The 25,102-nt window shown below is 45.3% G+C and overlaps 2 protein-coding genes across 3 annotated transcripts; both read left to right on the forward strand.

Moving 5' to 3' along the window:
* Nucleotides 1-2,221: 2,221 nt before the first annotated feature.
* Nucleotides 2,222-8,776, forward strand: LOC310742459 (16 kDa beta-galactoside-binding lectin-like). Of its 2 annotated transcripts, none has more exons than XM_083571994.1 (5): nt 2,222-2,400; nt 3,513-3,569; nt 3,657-3,736; nt 4,684-4,867; nt 8,612-8,776. In XM_083571994.1, exons 1-5 carry the CDS (start codon nt 2,392-2,394, stop codon nt 8,756-8,758), a joined length of 477 nt encoding a protein of 158 aa, XP_083428120.1. In that variant the 5' UTR covers nt 2,222-2,391; the 3' UTR covers nt 8,759-8,776. The 2 variants fall into 2 exon arrangements, with proteins under 2 accessions (XP_083428120.1, XP_083428121.1); XM_083571995.1 differs by lacking the exon at nt 2,222-2,400 and adding an exon at nt 2,441-2,543.
* Nucleotides 8,777-16,738: 7,962 nt separating this feature from the next.
* On the forward strand, nt 16,739-23,282 carry LOC310742457 (16 kDa beta-galactoside-binding lectin-like; the record flags this gene model as incomplete). The annotated part of the gene is made up of 5 exons (XM_083571987.1): nt 16,739-16,802; nt 17,972-18,028; nt 18,122-18,201; nt 21,349-21,523; nt 23,130-23,282. Exons 1-5 carry the CDS (start codon nt 16,794-16,796, stop codon nt 23,280-23,282), a joined length of 474 nt encoding a protein of 157 aa, XP_083428113.1. The 5' UTR covers nt 16,739-16,793.
* Nucleotides 23,283-25,102: the final 1,820 nt, after the last annotated feature.

Below are 25,102 nucleotides of genomic sequence, written 5' to 3' on the forward strand. Positions count from 1 at the left end.
TAATGGACCTGTCAACAATGTCAATTAATTACAATGCGCCCCCCGCCGCCCAGCATTGGACTAACATTAGATGCAACCCAATATTATCTCCCCCTCAAAAAAACTGTATATATAGAAATGTTTGTATTTATGAACTTTATATTTATAAAATATTATGCCACAGTGTACTTGTTCAAAGGAAGCCAATGTGGTGTAGTGGTTAGAGTCATGTCAGGCTGGGACAGGTGAGTCCTGGGTTCAAATTCCCCAGGACTCAGCCGCAATCCTGTCTTTATTTTCTAGCCCATGGGTAGGCAAACTAAGGCCTGGGGGCCAGATCCGGCCCAATCGCCTTCTAAATCTGGCCCGTGGATGGTCCGGGCATTAGCGTGTTTTTACATGAGTAGAATGTGTGCTTTTATTTAAAATGAATCTCTGGGTTATTTGTGGGGCATAGGAATTCATTCATTCCCACCCCCCAAAAAAAAATAGTCTGAGGAGGACTGTTGGACGGATTTGGCATAAACAACAGAGTGTCAGGATTTATTGCAAACAAAAGACTTACCATCTTTTTAAAAAAGGGAGAGCCATACAAAGTTCACACAGAAGCATAACATTGTTTACTTTAACTCGCCTGTAGAAATAACTCAGAGGCTATTGAGAAGAAGAAGGATAGCAACAAGAAGATTGAAAGATGGGACTGGTGAACACTAAAAGCAGCAGAAATATGAGATGATTGGACCCTACTGAACTCGAAGCATGGGAAGCCCCAACAAAAAAATTATAATTTGGCAAAATATTTGGACTTTATGATATGTATTGGTATAATTTGGAATAATTAATGTGATGTGATTGGATTGTTAAAATGGAAAACTTAATTAATTGGGGGGGAAATAGTCCGGCCCCCCACAAGGTCTGAGGGACAGTGAAAAAGTTTGCTGACCCCTGCTCCAGCCCTTCCACACTGTAGACCAATAAAAGTGTTTTAACAGGGTGGTTCCCAAACTTGGGTCTCCAGCTGTTTTCAGACTCCAGTTCTCATCACCCCTAACCATTGGTCCTGCTAGCTAGGGATGATGGGAGTTGTAGTCCAAAAAACAGCTGGAGGCCCAGGTTTGGGAGACCCTGCTCTAACTCCTCCTTTTCCATCAGCTCAGTTGCCTGCTGGCCTAGTGTTGTGATGTGAATGAGAGGAAACCGTGTATGCCATCCTGGGTTTCTTGGAGCAAAAGTGGGGGCAAGGATGTCCTCTCCAGATGTTTTGGACCACAGCTATCATCACCCCAACCTGCACAGGTGAGGGCTAATCCTGATGGGAGCTGCAGCTGTCAAAGCATCTGGAGGGTACCAGGTGAATGAAGGGCAGCAGGAAGACATAGCACCAGACACTGGGAAACTTTTTTTTTTTTCATTTTCCTTTGCATGAGATTTTTCAACTGTTCTTCTATGTTCTTTCAATGCTGATTTCAAATCGGAAATCGATTTTTGTGTACATACTATAGTTATCTTTCAATTTCCGACTTTTGCTGATATGTCATATTTACACTGGGGATAAGTGCACACTGACACGTTGATCTACCCTAACCACATGGTAATTATTGTATTGCAAACTTAATTTTTCTTTATTTTTACAGTTTTTAAACCATAATATTTGTATTTTTCAGATCGGATCATGGCTTCTTCAAGTAGACAAAAACGTGTCTGTAGCATGTACATGAAAATCAATTTCAGATTTGAAATCAGCATTGAAAGAACATATAAGAACAGTTGAAAAATCTCATGCAAATTTCATGCAAAAGAAAATGAATTTTTTTTTGTTCCCCAGTATACTGTGTATCCCAAGGGAATACATTTTTTTTGCATACCTCCAACTGTACATAGATATACATGTCATTTTCAATGCTATACATGTCATGTTTAATGCTATAGAAGTCACTTACATTTATACTCATATTGTACTACTTTGGCTATGTGTTTAATAAAATATTGAATTCTTGCATTGTGAAAAACAAAGATTATGGTGAAAGGTGAAAAACATGAATTGCAAAAAAACTAGAGTTTACAGAACAAAACCAACTTCAGATTTCAGAATCAGCACATCGAAATTAGGTTAGAGCAACTGCAGGTGTCAATGCAACAAAATATTTGTTCCCCAGTGTAATCACTGTTCTCCTGCATTCAAAGCAGGCCAGCTGTGTTGCTTGTTGACCCTAATTTTCCCCTCCTTGCATTTCTAGAGAGCTCCAGTCACAGCAGACCCTTCTTGTCAGGTGGTGCTTTTCCCCTCAGCTACTTAAAGACACCAGGGGGCACTTTCTTTTTGCAAGGTAGAAGGCTGGTACTTCTTTTGCTGAGGCACAGAACTGAGATTGGAAGGGAGAAGGCGTCGCTGGACCCGAGCGAGATTGCATCATGGATCCCGTGAGTCCTCTTTACTGTTACTCTTAGATTATTGATATTGAGACTGTTTTACAATCAGCAGGACCCAAACAAGGCCAGAAACTTATAAGCATCAATAGGTCTCTTTGGGAAGCGGTGTATCAGCTAGGGAAAAAACACATTTTGTATGTGTCGCTATTGCATGCCTGACTTCTATCTTTTTCTCTTGCTTTGGGGTTCTTGAAAATCTATTCTTGGTGCATCGTTAGTAGGGCTGTCCTCTGTTGTTGATGATGGTGTGCTATCCATACAGTTGTGCTTTCTAGCATAAAGGGCGGGGACTGGTCTCTGCCCTGGAGAGCTTACAATCAAACGTCTACCTGTGGGAGAGATAAATGTAATTTAGGAGGCGGATGTATGCTGATGCAGTTCAGCATACTCAAAAAGTCTTTCTAGAAGGGGTGGGCGTTGAGGCTTCACAGAAAAGGCAAGATTTGAAGAGGGCTTGGAAATGTGTGTTTGAGAAAAAAAAATCTCCAATTGAATCTGAAGCTCAATGTCTAAAATCCCTGGTAGAAGACAAGGATCCTGAGCTCACGTTAAGGGTGGCCAAATTCTCTGCGATTGCCATAAAACCTAAGGAACAAGCTGTGCTATTATAATGATTAAGGTTTTAAATGATAATTTTAGGTTATATGTTAGTGATTAAGTTTTAATTTATATATTTTTATAACTGTTGCTATATCTGTATCATCCCTGTTATACCTCACTGCAAATTCAAATGTATCCCTAATGTGTTTGATGATTTCCTTGATATTGTATGTGGGCTGGAACTGGTCTGTGACCGAAATAATAAAATTCATTCATTCATGTGTTTGAGTGAGTATGCAAAAAATAATAGTCTGTGGTTTGTTTACAGCGTCTTTAGGCTTCCCTATAAGAGTTAGTGAAAGCAGCACTTTTAATTGGAGGTTGCTACTGGGAGTAACATGGCAGGAGGGAGGAGTAATTGCTTGCTATGTGGGACTAGAAAGCAGCTAGTCCTAAAGATCTGGCAAGCCTTGTATTCCCAACACTGGCTGTAGCAAATGAAATGCTCTGTGCTTCTGCCTATTGATTTATTGGCGACTCTTTCCTCTTATCCTGCCCCATAGGTATTAGGAAGTGCCGTCATTGATCCATGGACCCGGTTTCACGCCAAGCCAAAGAATGTAAGAGCCTTCACTTTCTTGCCCCTTTCCCTCCTAAATCTCACCATTCCACCATCACAGCTGAAGGCGTGTTTCCCTCTTTACTAGGGGCTGGTTGCGATGGATTTTCTCCTTACGCACGGAGACACTGTCCAAGTGAAAGGGAGGATCTCGTCGGATGCCAAAGAGTAAGTTGAGAAGGAGGAAAGCGTCTTGAGACTCTTGTGGTGCATTCGTATTACTGCTTTGGACTACAGTGGTACCTCGGGTTACATACACTTCAGGTTAGACTCCGCTAACCCAGAAATAGTACCTCGGGTTAAGAACTTTGCTTCAGGATGAGAACAGAAATCGCACAGCGGCAGCGGGAGGCCCCATTAGCTAAAGTGGTGCTTCAGGTTAAGAACAGTTTCAGGTTACGAACGGACCTCCGGAATGAATTAAGTACTTAACCCAAGGTACCACTGTACAGAGAAGTTGCTAACTTGCCTGCTTGCCCCCACAAGCTGTTCATGTCAGTATGGCTTCAGTTAGTATAATAAATAATAATTTTCTATTTATATCCCGCCCTTCCTGGTTCAGGAAACCGGGCTCAGGGCGGCTAACAACAAATTTAAAACACTTAATTGATGCTACCAAAAAAAGGGCATAAAATACAGTATAAAGCATAAATAACAATAAAATAAAAAAATCAATTTAAGGGGGAAATCCATCCAATAAACATTAGATGATCACCAGGGCTAGCTGGCTGAATTAGTCCCACTTGGGCCAGCGAGGAGACCAGGGGAGAATTAGCTGTGGGATCCCAGAGCTAGCAGCACCCAGTGGTCATGGGTGATAACTGTAGTCCAAAAACAGCTGGAGACCCAAGTTTGGGAAACCCTGGTCTATATGCTGCTCTAGGTTGCTAATTCCTGTGTGATTCTCTTGCAACCCTGAGTGCTAGAACCATGCTTTATTTTTATTTCTTTTTAAAGCTACTGTTCTCATGAAGCCCAAATACAGCACTAAATGTTCTCACTATTTGGCATACAGGTAAGATGGCCAAGAGAGGGGCTGCATAGTTGTTGTTGTTTTATACAGAAGGCCAGGAAGCCTTAACCTCTTGTTTTGCATAACTTCCATCCTCTTTAAGTTTTGTCGTGAATCTGGGCCGTGATCGCGACAACCTCGTTCTTCACTTCAACCCCCGCTTTGACTACCAGACGGACGAAAACACCATTTTGAACACCGTCGTGTGCAACTCTTTGCAGGACGGCGTATGGGGGAAAGAACAGAGAATCACCGATTTCCCTTTCGAACAAGGTGCCAAAGTTCAGGTGAGGGTGTGGCAGTCTTATCAAAGGTCTGTGTGCGAATGGAGCAGGCAGGGGAGTGGCTACTCTGCAGAGGACATGACTTGGGAAGCCTGCAGCCTTCATGCAAGGGCCTTCTCGGTAGCGGCACCCGCCCTGTGGAACGCCCTCCCACCAGATGTCAAAGAGAACAACAACTACCAGACTTTTAGAAGACATCTGAAGGCAGCCCTGTTTAGGGAAGCTTTTAACGTTTGATGCATTACTGTATTTTAATATTTTGTTGAAAGCCACCCAGAGTGGCTGGGGAAGCCCAGCCAGATGGGCAGGGTATAAATAATAAATTATTATTATTATTGTACTCCTATTGACACCAGCCAGTATGGCCAATGGTCAGGCATGGGAGCAATATCTGAACATCTGAAAGACCCCAGGTATCTTTTCCTTAGAGCAGGCACCCCCAAACTCGGCCCTCCAGATGTTTTGGGACTACAACTCCCATCATCCCTAGCTACCAGGACCAGTGGTCAAGGATGATGGGAACTGTAGTCCCAAAACATCTGGAGGGCCGAATTTTGGGGTGCCCGCCTAGAGAGTGTGGAAGGAGGAGGACCTTCCTCCTTTCAAAAAAATTAGCTTATATGTGTAGAACTGGAATGCAGGTGTTTGAAGTCTGGCTTGACTGAATAAGACTTCTGTGCTTTTTAAAATAATAATTGTGCACAGGCCAGCTCACCTTTGCCTATAGAAAACTAGCATGTAAGGATTCTAGCCTGGCCTTCCCTGAGGAGCTAGTTTTCTGCACACAGGTTATTTCCCTCCTGTGATTCTATCTCTATCTCTGCATTCTGTATCAGCTCCACTCCAAGCTTGAGGAGGCCGTGCAAAAAATATATATAGATGGAGGTGATTTTTATGTAAATTACCGTATTTTTCGCTCTATAAGACGCACTCCCCCCCCCCTCCTAAAAAGTAAGGGGAAATGTGTGTGCGTCTTATGGCGCGAATGCAGGCTGCACAGCTATCTCAGAAGCCAGAACAGCAAGAGGAATCGCTGCTCCCTCTTGCTGTTCTGGCTTCTGGGATTCAGAATATTTTTTTTCCTGTTTTCCTCCTCCAAAAACTAGGTGCGTCTTGTGGTCTGGTGCGTCTTATGGAGCGAAAAATATGGTATGCGTCTTCAGTACAAATGAGCAACTCTGTCTTAATTCTGGGTGTATATCAGTTTGCATCTGGCCTGAGCAAACACTGTAGCTGGAGTGAGACTGCTCATTGGGAGAATTCAGTGTGCAAAATGCAAAGCTGGTACAGTGGCTTGGGCGATACTTTCTATTGTTCTAATAGAATTGTAGAGTTGGAAGGGAGACTGAGGGTCATCTAGTCCAACCCCCTACAATGCAGGAATCTTTTGCCCAACATGGGGCTCAAACCCATGACCCTGAGATCAAGAGTCCCACGTGCTCTTCCACATAAGAGGCTGCTGGATCCGGCCAGTCTAGTGTCCTGTTCTTACCGCGGCCAGCCAGATGCCTATGGAAAACTTGCAAGCAGGACCTTAGCACAGGGCCAGATTTAGGTTGGATGAGGCCCTAAGCTACTGAAGGTAATGGGGCCCTTTCTATGTCCAGCTGTCCTTTGTCAACTACAAATTGTCACTGTTTTTTGTGTTGAATATGTCCTATATGGTAATTTATGGACCTAATAGGTATCTAAAGCCATTTGCACATAACAAAATATGTATTTTATCAAAGTACATCCAGGTTTTTTTCTTTAAATTTTTTTGGGGGCCCCAAGAGAGTGGGGCCCTAAGCTATAGCTTGTTTAGTTTACAGTGGTACCTCGGGTTACATACGCTTCAGGTTACATACACTTCAGGTTACAGACTCACTAACCCAGAAATATTACTTCGGGTTAAGAACTTTGCTTCAGGATAAGAACAGAAATCGTGCTCTGGCGACGCGGCAGCAGCAGGAGGCCCCATTAGCTAAAGTGGTGCTTCAGGTTAAGTTTCAGGTTAAGAACAGACCTCCAGAACGAATTAAGTACTTAATCTGAGGTACCACTGTATATGTAAATCCGGCACTGGCCAGCACAAGAGCAATCTCCCCTCTTGTGGTTTCAGCAACTGGTGTTTGGGAAACCTTCCATGCCTCCAACTTGTGTGTGTTAACTGTCCTTGCTCCTTGTTGTTGTTTAGTCGTTTAGTTGTGTCCGACTCTTCGTGACCCCCTGGACCAGAGCACGCCAGGCACTCCTGTCTTCCACTGCCTCCTGCAGTTTGGTCAAACTCATTTTAGTAGCTTTGAGAACACTGTCCAACCATCTCGTCCTCTGTCGTCCCCTTCTCCTTGTGCCCTCAATCTTTCCCAACATCAGGGTCTTTCCCAGGGAGTCTTCTCTTCTCATGAGGTGGCCAAAGTCTTGGAGCCTCAGCTTCACGATCTGTCCTTCCAGTGAGCACTCAGGGCTGATTTCCTTAAGAATGGAGAGGTTTGATCTTCTTGCAGTCCATGGGACTCTCAAGAGTCTCCTCCAGCACCATAATTCAAAAGTATCAATTCTTCGACGATCAGCCTTCTTGATGGTCCAGCTCTCACTTCCATACATCACTACTGGGAAAACCATAGCTTTTACTATACGGACCTTTGTTGGCAAGGTGATGTCTCTACTTCCTTGCTCCTAACCAAGGCATATTTGGCACCGTGAAGACATTGAGGCCAATAATCCTTTGACTAACACCCTCCTCCAGCAAATGAAATTTCCCAGTGGACTGTTCAATGTTCCTTACCCTATGGTAGTGTTGCTCCACCACTCAGGGCTCTAGTTTCCTCTCAAAAGAAATAGCACTGGGGATTTTCTTTTTCTTGCTGTTGCTGGGGATTGATTTGTGGTTTGTTTGTTAATTTAATGTGTTGACATCATTGTTCATTTTCACATATGTTTGTGCACCTAAATATGCTGCAAGTGACTTTATGTAACATTTTGTGTAGCGAGTATTTTCACAAGTTTAAACATTAATATGGTACACCCCTCTCCCCATCTTATCTTACTTGTAACATGAGGGATTAAGTCCAGGGGTCAGTAAACTTTTTCAGAAGGAGGCCGGTCCACTGTCCCTCAGACCTTGGGGGGGGGGGAATGAACGAATTCCTATGCCCCATAAATAACCCAGAGATGCATTTTAAATAAAAGCACACATTCTACTCATGTAAAAACATGCTGATTCCCGGACCACCACCGGGCCGGATTTAGAAGGTACCGTATTTTTCGCTCAATAAGACACACCAGACCACAAGACGCACCTAGTTTTTGGAGGAGGAAAACAAGAAAAAAAATATTCTGAATCTCAGAAGCCAGAACAGCAAGAGGGATCGCTCAGCAGTGAAAGCAGCAATCCCTCTTGCTGTTCTGGCTTCTGGGATAGCTGCGCAGTCTGTATTCACTCCATAAGACGCACACACATTTCCCCTTACTTTTTAGGAGGGAAAAAGTGAGTCTTACAGAGCAAAAAATATGCTAATTGTGCCGGATCTGGCCCCCGGGCCTTAGTTTGCCTACCCATGGTAGGCTACTCTGGTCCTTGGGCTCTAAAGTGCCTCAGACTCAACTGAAATGTAAAGCACTTGGGTAGAAGCAGCCTCAGACAGGAAATGGAAATGCTGAATGCCCAATGTCTATGCAGTAGTTGCCATTCTTTTAAGTCTTTCAGGGCATGTAAAGTGTTTAGTGTACTGGTTTTCTCATGACTCCTCCTCCTGCTTCTTCCAGCTTTCCTTCATTTTTCTTTCTGCGGAGATCAAGGTGAAGCTGGCAGAAGGTCACGAGTTCACCTTCCCCAACCGGCTGGGCCTGAAGACCATCAGCTACATCAAGGTGGAAGGAGACTTCAGAATCAGAGCCCTCAAATTTCTCTAATTTCGCCCTGCGTCCCTGTAGTCCGGCAACAAGTCTGAATAAACTCAACCGTTCTTCAAAAACTGCCTGCAAGGTTTTAGTTTGTAACAGTGAGGGGGAATATTTTTGAGTCCAGGAGCCTCGTTCCCTGCTGGAGAGCCTTCTGTGACCCACATGACCATGGTGGGTGGAGCCAGAGGCAAAAGTGGGCGGGGCAACAAATATTTGCCTTTGATATATTGCCTTTGAACAGTAGGGTATTTTGAACAAATATATTGCCTTTGAACAGTAGGGTATTTTCTAGGTAAAGGTAAAGGGACCCCTGACCATTAGGTCCAGTTGTGGCCGACTCTGGGGTTGAGGCGCTCATCTTGCTTTATTGGCCGAGGGAGCCAGTGTACAGCTTCTGGGTCATGTGGCCAGCATGACTAAGCCACTTCTGGCGAACCAGAGCAGCACACGGAAACGCCGTTTACCTTCCCTCTGGAGTGGTGCCTATTTATCTACTTGCACTTTTGACGTGCTTTCAAACTGCTAGGTTGGCAGGAGCAGGGACCGAGCAGCGAGAGCTCACCCCGTCACAGGGATTCGAACCGCCGACTTTCTGATCGGCAAGTCCTAGGCTCTGTGTTTAACCCACAGCGCCACCCGTGTCCCGTAGGGTGTTTTCTAGGCACACTCAAAAACCCCTCTCGCTTCTCTCTCTAGACCAGCCTCTCTCAACCTCGGGTCACTGGCTGTTGTTGGGCTGCAAATCCCATCATCCCTAGCTAGCAGAACCAGTGGTCAAGGGTGATGGGAGTTAAGCCAAGGTTAAGAAAGGCCGGTCTAGACTCTAGACCGGTGGTTTTCAACCAGTGTGTTGTGGCACCCTGGGGTGCCTTGAATGATGGTTTGGGGTGCCATGGGCAACACTGGCCTCTGTCCTTCTTTCCTTCTCTCCCTCCTTGATGCCCTCTCATGTCTCTGCCTCCCGAAGGCTTGCACGGCCGGTTGTTGCAGCAGCCCTGGCTGCAAGCTCCCCAGGCGAATGGTTGCCTCTGGGGCTGGCCTGGGGGTTGCCAGGAGCCGAGGCGGCTTTGGAGTGAGCAAGCAAGTGGGAGAGGGAGCCCAGCCATCTAGTCCACCAGCCCTTGCTGTTGGGAACAGACAGACAAAAGGGAGGCAGGCAGCGTGCTGGTCTTTTTGTGCTTGCTCTGTGCTAGGCCTGCCTGGGAGCCGAGTGCCTGTTGCTGAAGCCTTTCTGCCACAACAAACAATAAAAGCAACACGCAGACCAGTATACAGTGGTGCCCTGCAAGATGAATGCCTCGCAAGATGAAAAACCCGCTAGACGAAAGGGTTTTCCATTTTTCGATGCGCTTCGCAAGACGAATTTCCCTATGGGCTTGCTTCGCAAGACGAAAACGGCTTGCGAGTCTTGCGATTTTTTTTCGCTTCCCCCCCTTTTTCTAAGCCGCTAAGCCGCTAATAGCCTTTTAGCCGCTAAACCGCTAAGCCTTTAATAGCCGCTAAACCGCTAATAGCGCTAAGCCGCTAAGCCGCTAATAGGGTTGCTTCTCAAGACGAAAAAACCGCTAGACAAAGAGACTCGCGGAACGGATTATTTTCGTCTTGCGAGGCACCACTGTACTAGATAGCACTTATTGCATAATATACATTATTTAGTAACAAAAACAAAATGTGTGCACTTGTAAATTCTCTAATATATTTGAAATCAACTGAATACATGTCTGTCAATCTTTGAAAGTCCATAGAAGTATAATAAGTCTATGGTTGAAACAAAGTAATAGATGCTATCCTGTGGGCTAAGCGGTAAAACCTTTTTTAGGCATTTATGGTGCTGAAGTAGTAGGTGAATAAAAACGGACAGTGATCCCGGATAATCTGACTGTTTCGCTAGAATCTTCTTCAGCACAACTACAAAAGAATTCAAATATGAAACAATGACCTGTGTACATGAAAACTATATAAACTTCACACATTACAATCCATATGCTACAACTACAATAAGAAGAACAGAGGTATTCTGTATTGAAGCCTCTCAGCCATGCAGACCTGGCAGCGGCCACTGTCGCCTCTAAAGATAAGGTGCTGGTCTTATGTTCATCTTTGGCCAGTCTCTGTTGGGCCACTAAGGCTGGGGGCATCCTCTTCCCAGGACCCTGTGGGGCAAACCTCACTTTGGGGCAGAGGGGGCAGCTCAGAAACCAGGGGTTGTAGTGACAACCCAGAGGACTCCCAAGGAGAGGAGAGAGGAAGCTTCAGGAACACTTATAAAAAGGGTGAGATGCAGGCAAGGGGTGTGTTATGTGCTGAGTTGAATAGGATCCAAAATGCAGCAGTCTGATTGGTCCACAGGAGCCACCCAATCCAGCTCCAGGTGGAAGTGAATCCGCAACCTGATTGGCCTACAGGTGAATCCCGGAATTAGCCAATCACGTGGGGCCCATTGTGTAAATGTATATAAAGCAGACATCCTGGGGGAACTTCTATTCCTCCTCACCACTATGAGCTGAATAAAGAGCATGAAATCCACTCTTGACTCCGAGTATATTTCAGGGTGTCAACTCCTGAGCTCCACAGCGGTGCCACAGAAAGAACGTAGTTGGTCAAGGGAGCTGTGGACTCAAAAAGGTTGAAAACCTCTGCTGTAGACAAGCAGGTGTCATTGGGCAAGAACACTTGGAGATGTGAAATCGGAGCAGTGAGGGGTGTGTGGCTAGGATAGGTTATTGAGGGCCACACAAAGGAGTCTTGGGGACCACATCTGGCTTTCTGGACTGAGGTTCCCCACCTGTATTTAAAAAAAATTGGTACATCCTGCTGTCCTGCATTTGCTGTGGAGAAAAGGGGAAATTCTGGTGCCTGTGTCAAAATGATTTGAAAGCCTCTTTTGTTTGGTACCTATTTTTATGGGTTGTCCTGGTTGGCAGTTTAAATCACAGGATTTAAACAGTACAGGAGAGGTGTCCGTCCACAAAAGGGTTGCAGTCTCAAAGGCGTGATGCACATGTCCATGTTTTGAAGCAAGATCGTGGTAATTCTTTGCACATTTGGGACAGGTAAGTAATCTAGATGGACAAAATCATAAGCAGCCACTTACCAGGAAAGGCTGCTGAGGAAGATTTCCTGGGAGGTGAAAAAGAAAAATATACAGTGGTACCTTGGGTTAAGTACTTAATTCGTTCCGGATGTCTGTTCTTAACCTGAAGCACCACTTTAGCTAATGGGGCTTCCTGCTGCCGCTATGCCGCCGGAGCACGATTTCTGTTCTTATCCTGAAGCAAAGTTCTTAACCTGAAACACTATTTCTAGGTTAGCGGAGTCTGTAACCTGAAGTGTATGTAACCTGAAGCGTTTGTAACCCGAGGTACCACTGTATTCAGAAGCCACATTATATGTGCCGTCCCCTGCTGCAATGACACAGTAGCTGTGGGCATGAGCGAGAGGATGCTATGAGGAACTTGACATCACCCAAAACAGACACTTTGGGGCCTGAAACTTGAATGGAAGAGGTCTAAATGGTCTGCATCTTCGACTGTAATGAAATTAGAAAGTTTTGGGAAATGATATACAACGAGCTGAAGAAAATGTTCCATCTAACATTTGTTTAAAAACCTGAAGCATTTTTGTTAGGGATTGTAGGAAAAGACCTGCCAAGGAAAGTGAAAAATATCTTTATGTATGCGACAATGGTGGCAAGAGTCTTAATAGCACAAGGATGGAAGAACGAGGAAATCCCGACTAAAGAATTATGGCAAGAGAAACTGATGGACTATGCAGAATTGGCAAAACTGACATACAAACTACGGGACAAGGATAACTGTGACTTTAAAGATGAATGGGAACCTTTTACAAAGTACTTAAAGAAACAACAAAGTGAACTGAACTCCTTGGCAGGTTTTGATTAAACAATCACAAACTTTTTATTGACAATAGCCAGTCAGATAAATTAAGGATCTATACAATTGTGTAACATGCAGAGAACAACATTTGTTGATAAACCAGAGAGAGGAGCTGAGGGAAGTCGGGGGGGAGGGTAGGGGAGGGTGGGTTACTTTATGGGGAGGGGGAAATGGGAGGGAATTGATATGTCTTTTTTGATAAAATGTCTTGTTGAAATTCCTAATTAAAAATATTTAAAATAAATAAATGGTCTGCATCCTCCAGACATGCCTGGAGTTGTTCCACGACTCTCTGCTTGATTGCGTTGCCCAGGAATGGGATACTGGAGAGTGGGCAATACTTGGCCATAGTGGCCAGGTCCAAAGATGGTTTAATAACTGCTTCTTTAAGGGGTTCCAGGAAGACTCCCTCACAGAGGGAAGCGTTCACCACCCCATGGATGTCAAAGCGATAAAAAACTACCTGACATTCAGAAGACATCTTAAGGCAGCCCTGTTCAGGGAAGTTTTTAATGTGTAATATTTTAGTGTATTTTTGGTTTCTATGGAAGCCACCCAGAGTGGCTGGGGAAACCCAGCCAGATGGGCGGGTTACAAATAATAAATTATTATTATTATATTATTATGGAGCCCGTTGCCCAGCTCTGCCCAGTTCGCTTTTATGAGCTAGGATGGACAAGGGCTGAGAAGACAGGCTGTCGGTTCTACTTGCAGCTGTCTGCATCCTCAGAGCTAACAGAGGATGAGGCTTCCTCAGCTGGTGTGGGAGGAGACATTTCCAAATCTTCCCAGTGCTCCGCTCTTTGGGAATTTTGGCAGGAAGGTAGTGCAGTGTAGTGGTTAGAGTAGTGTCAGACTACAACTAGCGAGACCCCAGTTCCAAGCCCTAGACATGAATCGCCAGTCGCAGTCTCTCAGCCGAGCTGAGCTTGCAAGGCTGTCATGAGACTAATGAGCCATGCCTGCCACCCTGAGTTTCTTGGAAGGAGAGTGGGCCAAAATGTAATTATTTATAATAACAAAATAATGGTAGGGTGGATGGTTGAAAATATAGTCCAGGCAAAGCACATTAGTTCATGGGAGATGCCAAAAGCACAAGCAGCTTTAAATCTGTTTTTAAAAATGAAATACAGCAAATATATCTGCCTTCCTGCATGGCTGTCCCAGAACTGATCTACCTCCGTCCAAATGGATGCAAAGCAACGTAGGAAGAGTCTACTGCATGGTGCCTTTAAATATTGTTACCCACCCACCCACCACTCCGATTTCCAAGCCCTGTGAGATCCAGGGGGTCTGTGTTTCCTTTTGGACAAGGAGGCTCAGCGGTGTCTTTATGTTGTACGGTTTATTTGCACAAACAAATGTTGTACGGTTTATTTGCACAAACAGCGGTGCCTCGGTTTACGAACTTAATCCGTTCCGGAAGTCTGTTCTTAAACACGAAACCGTTCTTAAACCAAGGCGCGCTTTCCCTAATGAGGCCTCCTGCTGCTGGTGCCTTTCCACCATTTGGCTTCCGTTCTTAGACTGAGGTAAAGTTCGCAAACCGGGACACTACTTTGTGGAGTTCGTAAACCGAATAGTTCGTAAACAGGGCTGTTCTTAAACAGAGGTACCACTGTATACAGTGGTACCTTGGTTTGCAACAGTTTTGGATTACAACCATTTTGGATTACATACCCTGAAGTGTGTGTCCCTTTTTTTGGAGTACAACCAATTTATTTTTGGAGGCCCCATGGGCGAAAACGCGCCTTGGGTTACAACCTGCTTTGGTTTACAACCGGACCTCTGGAACGGATTATGGTGTAAACCAAGGTATCGCTGTATACAACCTGGGTCTAGATGGCGAGATTGGTCTAGATGGCATTCACATCCCATGAGGTCCTGTTCCCTATAGTGCTGCCGTCTCAGATTCCAAGAGACCCCAAACATCGTGTCTGACCCTCTGTGCAGCATAAAACAGACAGCCCCCCTTCTCCCTGCCCCCCACCCCAGCTTGCAAAATGGATGTTTTTCTCCTGTTTGCTTACATCATTCAAACTGCCAACCTGGGACTTCTCCCACTCCGCTCTGGCATTGTGTTTTGCTAACTACTCAGACAGCATCTTAAAAAGTAGAGACATCACCTTGCCAACAAAGGTCCGTATAGTAAAAGCTATGGTTTTCCCAGTAGTGATGTATGGAAGTGAGAGCTGGACCATAAAGAAGGCTGATTGCCGAAGGATTGATGCTTTTGAATTATGGTGCTGGAGGAGACTCTTGAGAGTCGCATGGACTGCAAGAAGATCAATCAAACCTATCCATTCTGAAGGAAATAAGCCCTGAGTGCTCACTGGAAGGACAGATCATGGAGCTGAGGCTCCAATACTTTGGCCACCTCATGAGAAGAGAAGACTCCTGGAGAAGACCCTGATGTTGGGAAAGATGGAGGGCACAGGGAGAAGGGGATGACAGAGGACAAGATGGTTGGACAGTGTTCTCGAAGCTACCAGCATGAGTTTGACCAAACTGCGGGAGGCAGTGGAAGACAGGAGTGCCTGGCGTGCTCTGGTCCATGGGGTCACGAAGAGTCAGACATGACTAAACGACTAAACAACAACAACAAACTGCTCAGAGCTCAGGGTGGGGCACATAGCCTTGCTGACGGTTTCTCTCCCTCTCTGTGTCACTAGGTCCATGACTTGGCCACTTCAGTAATGACCTCTTGATGGTTCTTCTCAATGGCTCCTCTCCCAGGTGGTCACGGAAAGCTTCCAACTTAACCCGACAAGCACTGATTCATTCTAGCTTTTATTAGACCCAGGAATTTAAGGGGGATCTGGCCCCTCACAAACTCACAACAGTGCCAGTGCTAGAACAGGAGGGCGCTGGTTCGAATCCTCACTCAGCCACGAAGCAGTCACATGCTCCATCTCTTCCCTGCTGAAGACCAATCAAACCAACAGGCATCTCAGCTCTTTCCTTTCGTTGGCTCAGTTGTCTGCTGGCCTGCTTTTCTGATTGTGTGGCATCCAAAATCCAGGTCAAAGGTGGAGAGGGAGAATGAACAAATGCCTGAAGGCTGTTGATTTAAATTGCACAAGGCGGTGTTGGCCAACAGTGTGCCCTCCATAGGTTTCAGACTGCAACTCCCATCACCCTCACCTGAGCACAGGTGAGGGCTCAGGCTGATCGAAGCCGTATCCTCAAACATCTGGAGGTACTAAAGGTAAAGGTAAAGGGACCCCTGATCATTAGGTCCAGTCGTGCCCGACTCTGGGGTTGCGGCGCTCATCTTGCTTTATTGGCCGAGGGAGCCGGCGTACAACTTCTGGGTTGTGTGGCCAGCATGACTAAACCGCTTCTGGCGAACCGGAGCAGCGCACGGAAACGCCGTTTACCTTCCCGCCGGAGCGGTACCGAGTTATCTACTTGCACTTTGACATGCTTTCGAACTGCTAGTTGGCAGGAGCAGGGACCGAGTAACGGGAACTCACCCCGTCACGGGGATTCAAACCGCTGACCCTCTGATCGGCAAGCCCTAGACTCTGTGGTTTAACCCACAGTGCCACCCGCGTCCCTTTCTGGAGGTACTAGGCTGGCGTAAAGAAATAGCACCAGCTGTTTGAGCTTATCAGGTGTGTTCCCAGCAGGGTCGGATTTAGGTTTGATGAGGCCCTAAGGTAATGGGGCCCTTTATATGTCCAGCTGTCCTTTGTCAACAACAAATTGTCGCTGTTTTTTGTGTTGAATATATGCTATATGGTAATTTATGGACCAAATAGGTATCTAAAACAATTGTATTTGTTTTTTATCTTTTATTTTGGAAATGTACATCCAGTTTTTTCCCCTTTAAATTGTTTGGGGGCCCCCAAGAGAGTGGGGCCCTAAGCTATAGCTTGTTTAGCTTTTACGTACATCTGACACTGGTTCCCAGTCATCAGAAACAGGCCAGCTGTTTAGCCTATTGACTCTGATTTTCTCCACCTTGCATTGCTAGAGAGAGGAGCAGACCCTCCACTCACTGCAAACCCTTTTTATCACGTGATGCAGTTTAAAAGGACCTTAAGAACAAGCCTCAGCTATTTAAGGTGTAACTGGGGCTTCTTTCGCAGAGGTTGGAAGGAATAAAGTTTTGGTTATTTGCTGCACCCTTGGAAGAGATCATTATGCAGCCCGTGAGTCTTGTATGTCCATTTTTGTGGTTGTTAGTATAGGAGGCAGTTGCTATTGAAGCTGTAATGCCATCAAGTGCAATAGAACTATCCTGGAAAATTAGAAGGATTAATAGGAGGCTTGTTCTCTCTAGGGAAGAACATGATTGTTTCTCAGCTGCTAACTCTTATATCACTGACTTCTAGCCTCTGTTTCTCTAGCTGCTTCTGGGTTCTTTATTTTAATTTTTTATTGAAAGCATTTCAATTAAGCAAAATAAAGTAAGAATAAAAAGTGCATAAAGAGAATAAGAAGGTGTATTATATCACTATATATGCAATCAACTACAATTCCGCAAGTGCTTATCTACAATAGAGGCATATAAATGTTATTATTATCCAAATACAAGTATGGTTATTTATAACCATATATTTAGAAATATGTTCCAAATTTCATTATCCTGCTTCTAAAGTAGGTCCAGAAGCAGCAGCTACCGCAAAATGCAGGTCAGCTGTTCACTGGGGCAGGAGAAAGGGCAGGAAAACGTGGGATTTGAGAAGGGCTCAAAAACACGCGTATTTGAGTGAACATGGCTAAGTCATCTATTTTATGGTTCACTTACAGTACTTGTAAGGTAAAGGTAAAGGGATCCCTGACCATTAGGTCCAGTTGTGACCGACTGTGGGGTTGCAGTGCTCACCTCGCTTTATTGGCCAAGGGAGCCAGCGTACAGCTTCTGGGTCATGTGGCCAGCATGACTAAGCCGCTTCTGGTGAACCAGAGCAGTGCACGGAAATGCTGTTTACTTTCCCGCCGGAGCGGTACCTATTTATCTACTTGCACTTTGATGTGCTTTCGAACTGCTAGATTGGCAGGAGCAGGGACCGAGCAACAGGAGCTCACCCCATTGCGGGGATTTGAACCGCCAACCTTCTGATCAGCAAGCCCTAGGCTCTGTGGTTTAACCCACAGCGCCACCCGCGTCCCTACAGTATTTGTAGGCTGCCCTAAAGCAGAGTTCCTGGAAGCAGCTCATTCTATTAACCTGAGTGTTAAAATTCCTGCACAGGTTCCCTAGAACTGCTCTAACCAGTGCTATCTATGCTCTTGTCTGTCTGTCTGTCTGTCTGTCTGTCTGTCTGTCTGTCTGTCTGTCTGTTGTTGACGGCTTCCTTTTGTCCTCCTTTTGCAGCAACCGCCAAGTCTGCTCGGAGGTCCCTGGGCTCACCATATTTCCAGGACAAAGACTGTAAGAGCATTCATTTCCCTTCCCCCTTCCCCTCCTGAATCTCATCCTGCCACCACTGCGATTGAAAAATGTCTCTCGTTTCCCTTGCTATAGGGAGTAGTTGCCACTGAGTTTCAAGTCCTGCATGGAGATATGGTCCAGATAAAAGGAAGGATCCTGCCAGATGCCAAAGAGTGAGTAGGGAAGGGGCGGAGTATCGCCTGTCTCCGGGAACTCACGTGTAGGCACACTGTGTAAAAGATCAAGGTCAAGGGACCCCTGACCATTAGGTCCTGTCGCAGACGACTCTGGGGTTGCAGTGCTCATCTCACTTTACTGGCCGAGGGAGCCGGCATACAGCTTCCGGGTCATGTGGCCAGCATGACTAAGCCGCTTCTGGCGAACCAGAGCAGCGCACGGAAACGCCGTTTACCTTCCCGCCAGAGCGGTACCTATATATATATTTTTATAATTTAAAATATAACTTTATTGAATAATACAATCAAATTTCCAGACATATCTGCAAAAACACAATTATTTACACATTTGCCAAACATAAAGAGTAAGAAGAAATGAAAAAGGAAGAAAGAAAGAAAAGGAAAACAAAACAAAAAGAAAATGCTGTTTTCCCTAAACAGTAATTCCAGAGTTACACTTACACACATTATAAAATACAAATCTTAATTAAAATATCTTAAAAGACTTCCATCACCTAAACCACACTTCTTTTGCTTTTTAATTATCCTTTACCTCTGAGCAACGGGAGCTTACCCCATCGCAGGGATTTGAACCGCCGACCTTCTGATCGGCAAGTCCTAGGCTCTGTGGTTTAATCCACAGTGTGTACATGGCCCTTAAACATGCTTCTGAGAGTGGAGAATCTCTTATGTATGCCAGCCAAGCTCTGCCCTGGTCATGCGTCCAGGATGGTCATGCGTCTAGGATAGCAATTCACACCTGTGCCAAGATCTTAAGCTGAATGCTGAAGCACCAGATTTATTAAAATAGGGCATGGAAGGGCGAATCATGTTCTAAACAAGGATGTAGAACACAGATCCTCTCATGTTTTTTTTACCTGATTTCATACTACAGCCACACCCTTAAAATGGAGAGTAAATTAGGAGAGAGATTGCAAGAGGGCTGTGCCTGGGTGGATGGAGAAAACGCCCTACTGCACAAAAGTAAAATGTATTTGCCTACCTTCTTCTGCCTCTGGCACTGCCTGCTATTGGCATGTTACCTAGGAAGGAATGCAAACCACCTCCCCACTGGGCTTAAACAGGCCCCCCCCCCGTGCTAATGTGTAGATGAAATCTTCCTCCTTGTCTTGGTTTCTACCAGCTGGCTGGGGCTGATGGGAGTTTCCAAAACATCTGGAGCAGCCTTTCTCAACCTGTGGGTCCCCAGATGTTGTTGAACTGCAACTCCCATTAGCCCTAGCTAGCAAGGCCAGAGCTCAGGGATGATGGGAGTTGTAGTCCAACAACATCTGAGGACCCACAGGTTGAGAACTGGTGATTATTCTGGAGGGTACCAGGTTACAGAATGCTGTAGCCAGCAACAAAATAAACTTGCTCCATCAGTATGGCAAGCCCTTCAAAACATTTGAAGATGCCTTTCCTATAGCATCCTCTCTTGTCTAGAACCTGCGTACCTTACTTGGTCCCATTAACCAAGTTGCCTTCCCATAGCCCCCTCATCTTCAGCAGGGCCTTCCTTACAAGGCTGTTGTAAATTATGTAATGGGGAATGTAGGATATGGGGATATATATTGTGAGTTAAGTAATTTAAGAGTCACGGGGACTGGCAGACACATTATGCAGATCTTGGGCTCCATCCTGACACCTCATTGGTCTATAACAAGCTCCAGGTAGATAATTCCTGAGTGAATCTCTGCAACCGTGAGTACTAGAACATTGCTTAATTTTTAATTTTTAAAGTGTTTTCATGCAGCCAAAATCCAGCACAGTATATGAATTTGAGGTGGGTTTAGGCTATATTCCTGGGTCCCCTTCTAATTCTTGGATCCAGCATGGATACAATTCCTAGACTAGCCAGGCGAGATTCCTGGTTATTCCTAATAGCCCGCTGTGGGTTAAACCACAGAGCCTAGTGCTTGCCGATCAGAAGGTCGGCGGTTTGAATCCCTGCAACGGGGTGAGCTCCCGCTGCTCTGTTCCAGCTCCTGCCAACCTAGCAGTTCAAAAGCACGTCGAAGTGCAAGTAGATAAATAGGTACCGCTGCAGTGGGAAGGTAAACGGTGTTTCCATGCATTGCTCTGGTTCGCCAGAAGCGGCTTAGTCATGGTGGCCACATGACCCAGAAGCTGTACACCGGCTCCCTCGGCCAATAAAATGAGATCAGCGCCGTAAGCCCAGAGTCGGTCATGACTCGACCTATGGGTCGTTCAGGTAGCAAAGGAAGTGGCTCGGTGCCCCAGGGCAAATGGGTGGCTTCCCTCCACACACACACCCCGCCCGCCCAAGTCGCTGGTAGTTACAAAGACTGGAAGAGAGAGTTGAGTTATGTGACCTAGAAGCTAGAAGCTGGAAACAGCAGGTTGGGAAACCAGGGAGACAGAGTTGTGCCTGATTTCTGCTTGCATCCAAGGCTGCATCTAAGGGGGAAGCAAAGGGGGTGTTAATGTTGTGAACCTCTTAATAATAATAATAATAATAATAATTATTTATTTATTTATTTATTTATACATACATACATACATACATACATACATACATACATACCCTGCCCATCTGGCTGGGTTTCCCCAGCCACTCTGGGCAGCTTCCAACAGAACACTAAAATACAATAACCTATTAAACATTAAAAGCTTCCCTAAACAGGGCTGCCTTCAGATGTCTTCTAAAAGTCTGGTAGTTGTTTTTCTCTTTGACATCTGCTGGGAGGGCGTTCCACAGGGTGGGTGCCACTACCGAGAAGGCCCTCTGCCTGGTTCCCTGTAGCTTTGCTTCTCACAGTGTGGCCCTTGGCGCTGGACCTCAGTGTCTGGGAGGAACGATGGAGGTGGAGATGCTCCATCATAGGTTCAGGTTATATATATGTGCAAATAAACCATATGTCATAAAGGCAGCTCAGTCTCTGCTGCACCTCATTCTGAAGGAAACGCGAACCCTGGTAAGTGCTTGAAACCCCTGGAATCTCACACCCTTCAGACATTGAGGTGGCATGTCAAAATATTCTCAATATTCTCACGGCATGGCAAGCATGTGAACATCTAGGAGAGGGGCCCTGTTGTCATTGTTGTTGCTGGTGCTGAAGTCCAGTAAGCCTCTCACGTTTGCTATTCTTGTTTCTTTCATAACTTTCAAACCTTTTCAAGATTTGTTGTGAAACTGGGCCAAGACCCCGAGAACCTCGTTCTTCACTTCAACCCGCACTTTGACCCCCAGAAGTGTCGGAACACCATTGTATGCAACTCCAAGGAAAATGGGCTGTGGGGGGAAGAGGAGGAGAGCATCTCCAAGTTCCCTTTTGAGCAAGGCGGCAGAGTTCAGGTGAGGTCTTAGCAGTAGATCAAATGGAGCCAGCCAGGCAAGCAGGCAGCTTCTCTTGGAGTTCCCTGTGGAGGGAGGGGCATCTGTAGCCTTCCAGATGACATTATAATCCCAACTCCCATCAGCCTTGGCTAGCATGGCTGATGGTCAGGCATGATGGGACCAACAGGCCAACAATGTCTGGAGGGGACGACAAAACACAGGTTTACTTTCCCTGGCACATGCAAAAGTGGGATGCCTCCATGTTTCATAGGAGGGTTCATTTTATATGGGCAGAACAACTGGAATGCCAATGTTGGGAGACTTGGCCTGTCTGAACAACAGTTGCGTCCCACTTTTAATTACAAGGGCTTGCAAATGAAATGATCATCGCCTTTGTTTTGTGGATGTTTATGAATTCCATGTGTTTTTATTACGATGCTTTTAAAAAATAAAAATATAAAAGCCTATGCTTATCAATCAAGATCCTTTATTAGGCATAGCAAACCACACATTATCAAACAGACACCGTATACAAATTGTGCAACATACGAGCTCAACATAACAAGGTTTGTCCGGGTCAGATCTTTAACCCCAGAGAAAATCAATTTGCATAAGTAATACAATACAGCACTACCAAATCCCCGATCAGTTAAGAACCACTAATTCTCTTTATTAGAAAGACCCAGGCTTTCTACGTGGACAGCACTCAAAAATTCAGCCACTATTAAAATAATTTGTTCATTCCTCTCCGAAAGCAGATCCTGAACCGTTGGTAGCATAGAAATCAGCCTATTGAGTTGTAAGGCCTCTAATAATTGTCTTCTGGCATAAATGCCAAAATCACAAGAAAAGAAAATATGCTCCAAAGTAGCCTATGCTTATGCACTTACATATATATATTGCAAGTCAGGTAGACACGTTTTTGGTACAAGTGACTCTATGTGGATAGACGTAAAAATGTGGCTGTCTTGGTCCTTGGGTTTTGATGTACAGTCATACCTCATGTTATGTCCGCTTCATGTTACGTTCTTTCAGGTTACGTCCCACAGCAACCCGGAAGTACCAGAAAGGGTTACTTCCAGGTTTTGCAGCTCACGCATGCACAGAAGCACAAAATGACATCACGTGCATGTGCAGAAGCGGCGAATCGCAACCCGCATGTGCGCAGATGTGCCGCTGCGGGTTGTGTTCTTTTCATGTTGCGAACGGGCCTCCAGAACGGATCCCATTCACAACCAGAGGTACCACTGTGCTACAGACTCATCAGCAGTGGAAAAGCCTTGGGGGTCAAAGCAGCCTTTGGTGCTGTTGTCCGGAAAGGGAAACCCAGAATGGCCAACTTGCACTGTCGACAACAGTGACTGCCATTCCTTTGGAATCATAGAATTGTAGAGTTGGAAGGGACACCAAGATTCATCTATTCCAACCCCCTTCAATGCAGGAATCTCAACTTAAAGCATCCATGACAGATGGCTGTCCAACCTCTGCTTAAAAACCTCCAAGGAAGGAGAGTCCACCACCTCCCAAGAGAGACTTTTCCAATTTAAGAAATTAAAGTGTTGCCAGGTCATTTAAAAAACGGTTCAGTGTCCTGCGTTGACGCCTCCCTCTCTGCTTCTTGCAGCTTTCCTTCGCATTCCTTACTTCTGAGATTATGGTGCTCCTGGATGACAAACATGAGATCTCCTTCCCCAACCGGCTGGGCCTGAGAGTCCTTGAATACATGGCGGTGGAAGGAGGCTTCAGAATCAGAGCCCTCAGATTCCTCGAATCTTGATTTCCCGTAGTCCTGTAATATGTCCGAATAAATTCAACTTGGTTATTCGAAACGGGCAGTGTAACATAGTTTTGTTTTATATATTGTGTGCATTTCTGAGCACAATTCAAAGTGTTGGTGTTGACCTTTAAAGCTGTAAACGGCCTCGGCCCAGTATACCTGAAGGAGCGTCTCCACCCCCATCATTCTGCCCGGACACTGAGGTCCAGCGCCGAGGGCCTTCTGGTGGTTCCCTCACTGCGAGAAGCCAAGTTACAGGGAACCAGGCAGAGGGCCTTCTCGGTGCTGGCGCCCGCCCTGTGGAACGCCCTCCCACCAGATGTCAAAGAGAAAAACAACTACCAGACTTTTAGAAGACATCTGAAGGCAGCCCTGTTTAGGGAAGCTTTTAATGTTTGATGCATTACTGTATTTTAATATTTTGTTGGAAGCTGCCCAGAGTGGCTGGGGAAGCCCAGTCAGATGGGCAGGGTATTAATAATAATAATAATAATAATAATAATAATAATAATAATAAATCTTTTCTTTGAACAGTAAGGTAGTTTCTAGGTGCATTCACAGACCTCCCCCTGGTCTTCATCCAGACAACCAAGACGCATTGTTAGAGCTCAGAGATTGACAACTAGGTGTAAGCTATAGGGGTCTGTGCTTTCATGAGTTTCTAAACTTAATATAAAATATCTAAGCCAGGAACAAGAATATATAAAAATATACAGGATAAAACCAGCGATAAAGCACAATACAAAATCCTCCCTTGCAGACCTAGCCATGAGTTTTAACGTTGATTGCATGAACTATGCTAGCCAGATTATCCCTGTGCAAGTATGCTCACAATTGCCTCAGGAGGTAAAAGGTCTTATGGCTGCCCAACTAATTGTTTTGCATTCCTTTTTTGTATGTGCATCTCAGGTTTAGTTTTCCACAAGGCCATAAATCTAGGCTCCACCACTTCAGACTGCAGCTGGTAATTACTTCAGGCTTCTTTGTTTCTTATTATTTTTCAAATCCCTCCCGGCCAAGAGACTTAACATGCCAGCAGGCAATGAGAGAGGTTCTAGCTTGGCCACCATTGCAACTTGTTAGTCTTCAATGCAGAGGGAATCTTTTGTATGCAAGTGAATTCTGTCATCTGACCAAGCTGAGGTGGTGCAGCGCAGACAGAAATATTGCTTCCTTCCTCAGTGGAAAATGTGGCCTTTATTCGCACTCTGCCAATGTGGGCAAAGCCCAGTTCCTTCCAACCTACTCCTGTTTCCTCTTTTTAGCACACACTCTACTTTAGCTCTCATTTCTACTTACCTCTCTGTTTAACTCACTCACTCACAACCCACCCAGGCAATGAGCAACCTTCAGATGGCTCTATTTTTAGGAAACCATCAGAATGTGCCTTTAATAGCACCTCTGGACTGTCTTAGCAATTCTCACCTGCCAATTGCTGTATGTAAAAGCTACTGTTAAAGGCACAGCTGCAGAATCGGAGTGCAAAATTTGGCAACTCCACAATCTGCAACACCTGCTGCAACAGGTTTTCAATTGTTGATTGAAGATGTAAATCGCACTGATGCAAGACCAGTGGGTTCGCCTTTTTGCTACCTCTTGCATTGGACACCTGTTAAGGATTGTGTGCAACTAGGTTCTACTCAGAGAAGACCCATTGAAATTAATGGGCTTAAGTTAACCAAGTCTATTAATACCTTGGAGTAGGGCTAATGTTGGCTACAACTCCAAATTATTTCTCAAAAACAAAACCAAAACCCTGGTGATATTTTTATAGTCCTTGTGAAACCTTAGACCACAGTATTTTTCTTAGTCAAGGAGAC

This window comes from Podarcis filfolensis, assembly GCF_964270895.1.
Source record: "Podarcis filfolensis genome assembly, chromosome: 9".
Taxonomy (NCBI): Eukaryota; Metazoa; Chordata; class Lepidosauria; order Squamata; family Lacertidae; genus Podarcis; species Podarcis filfolensis.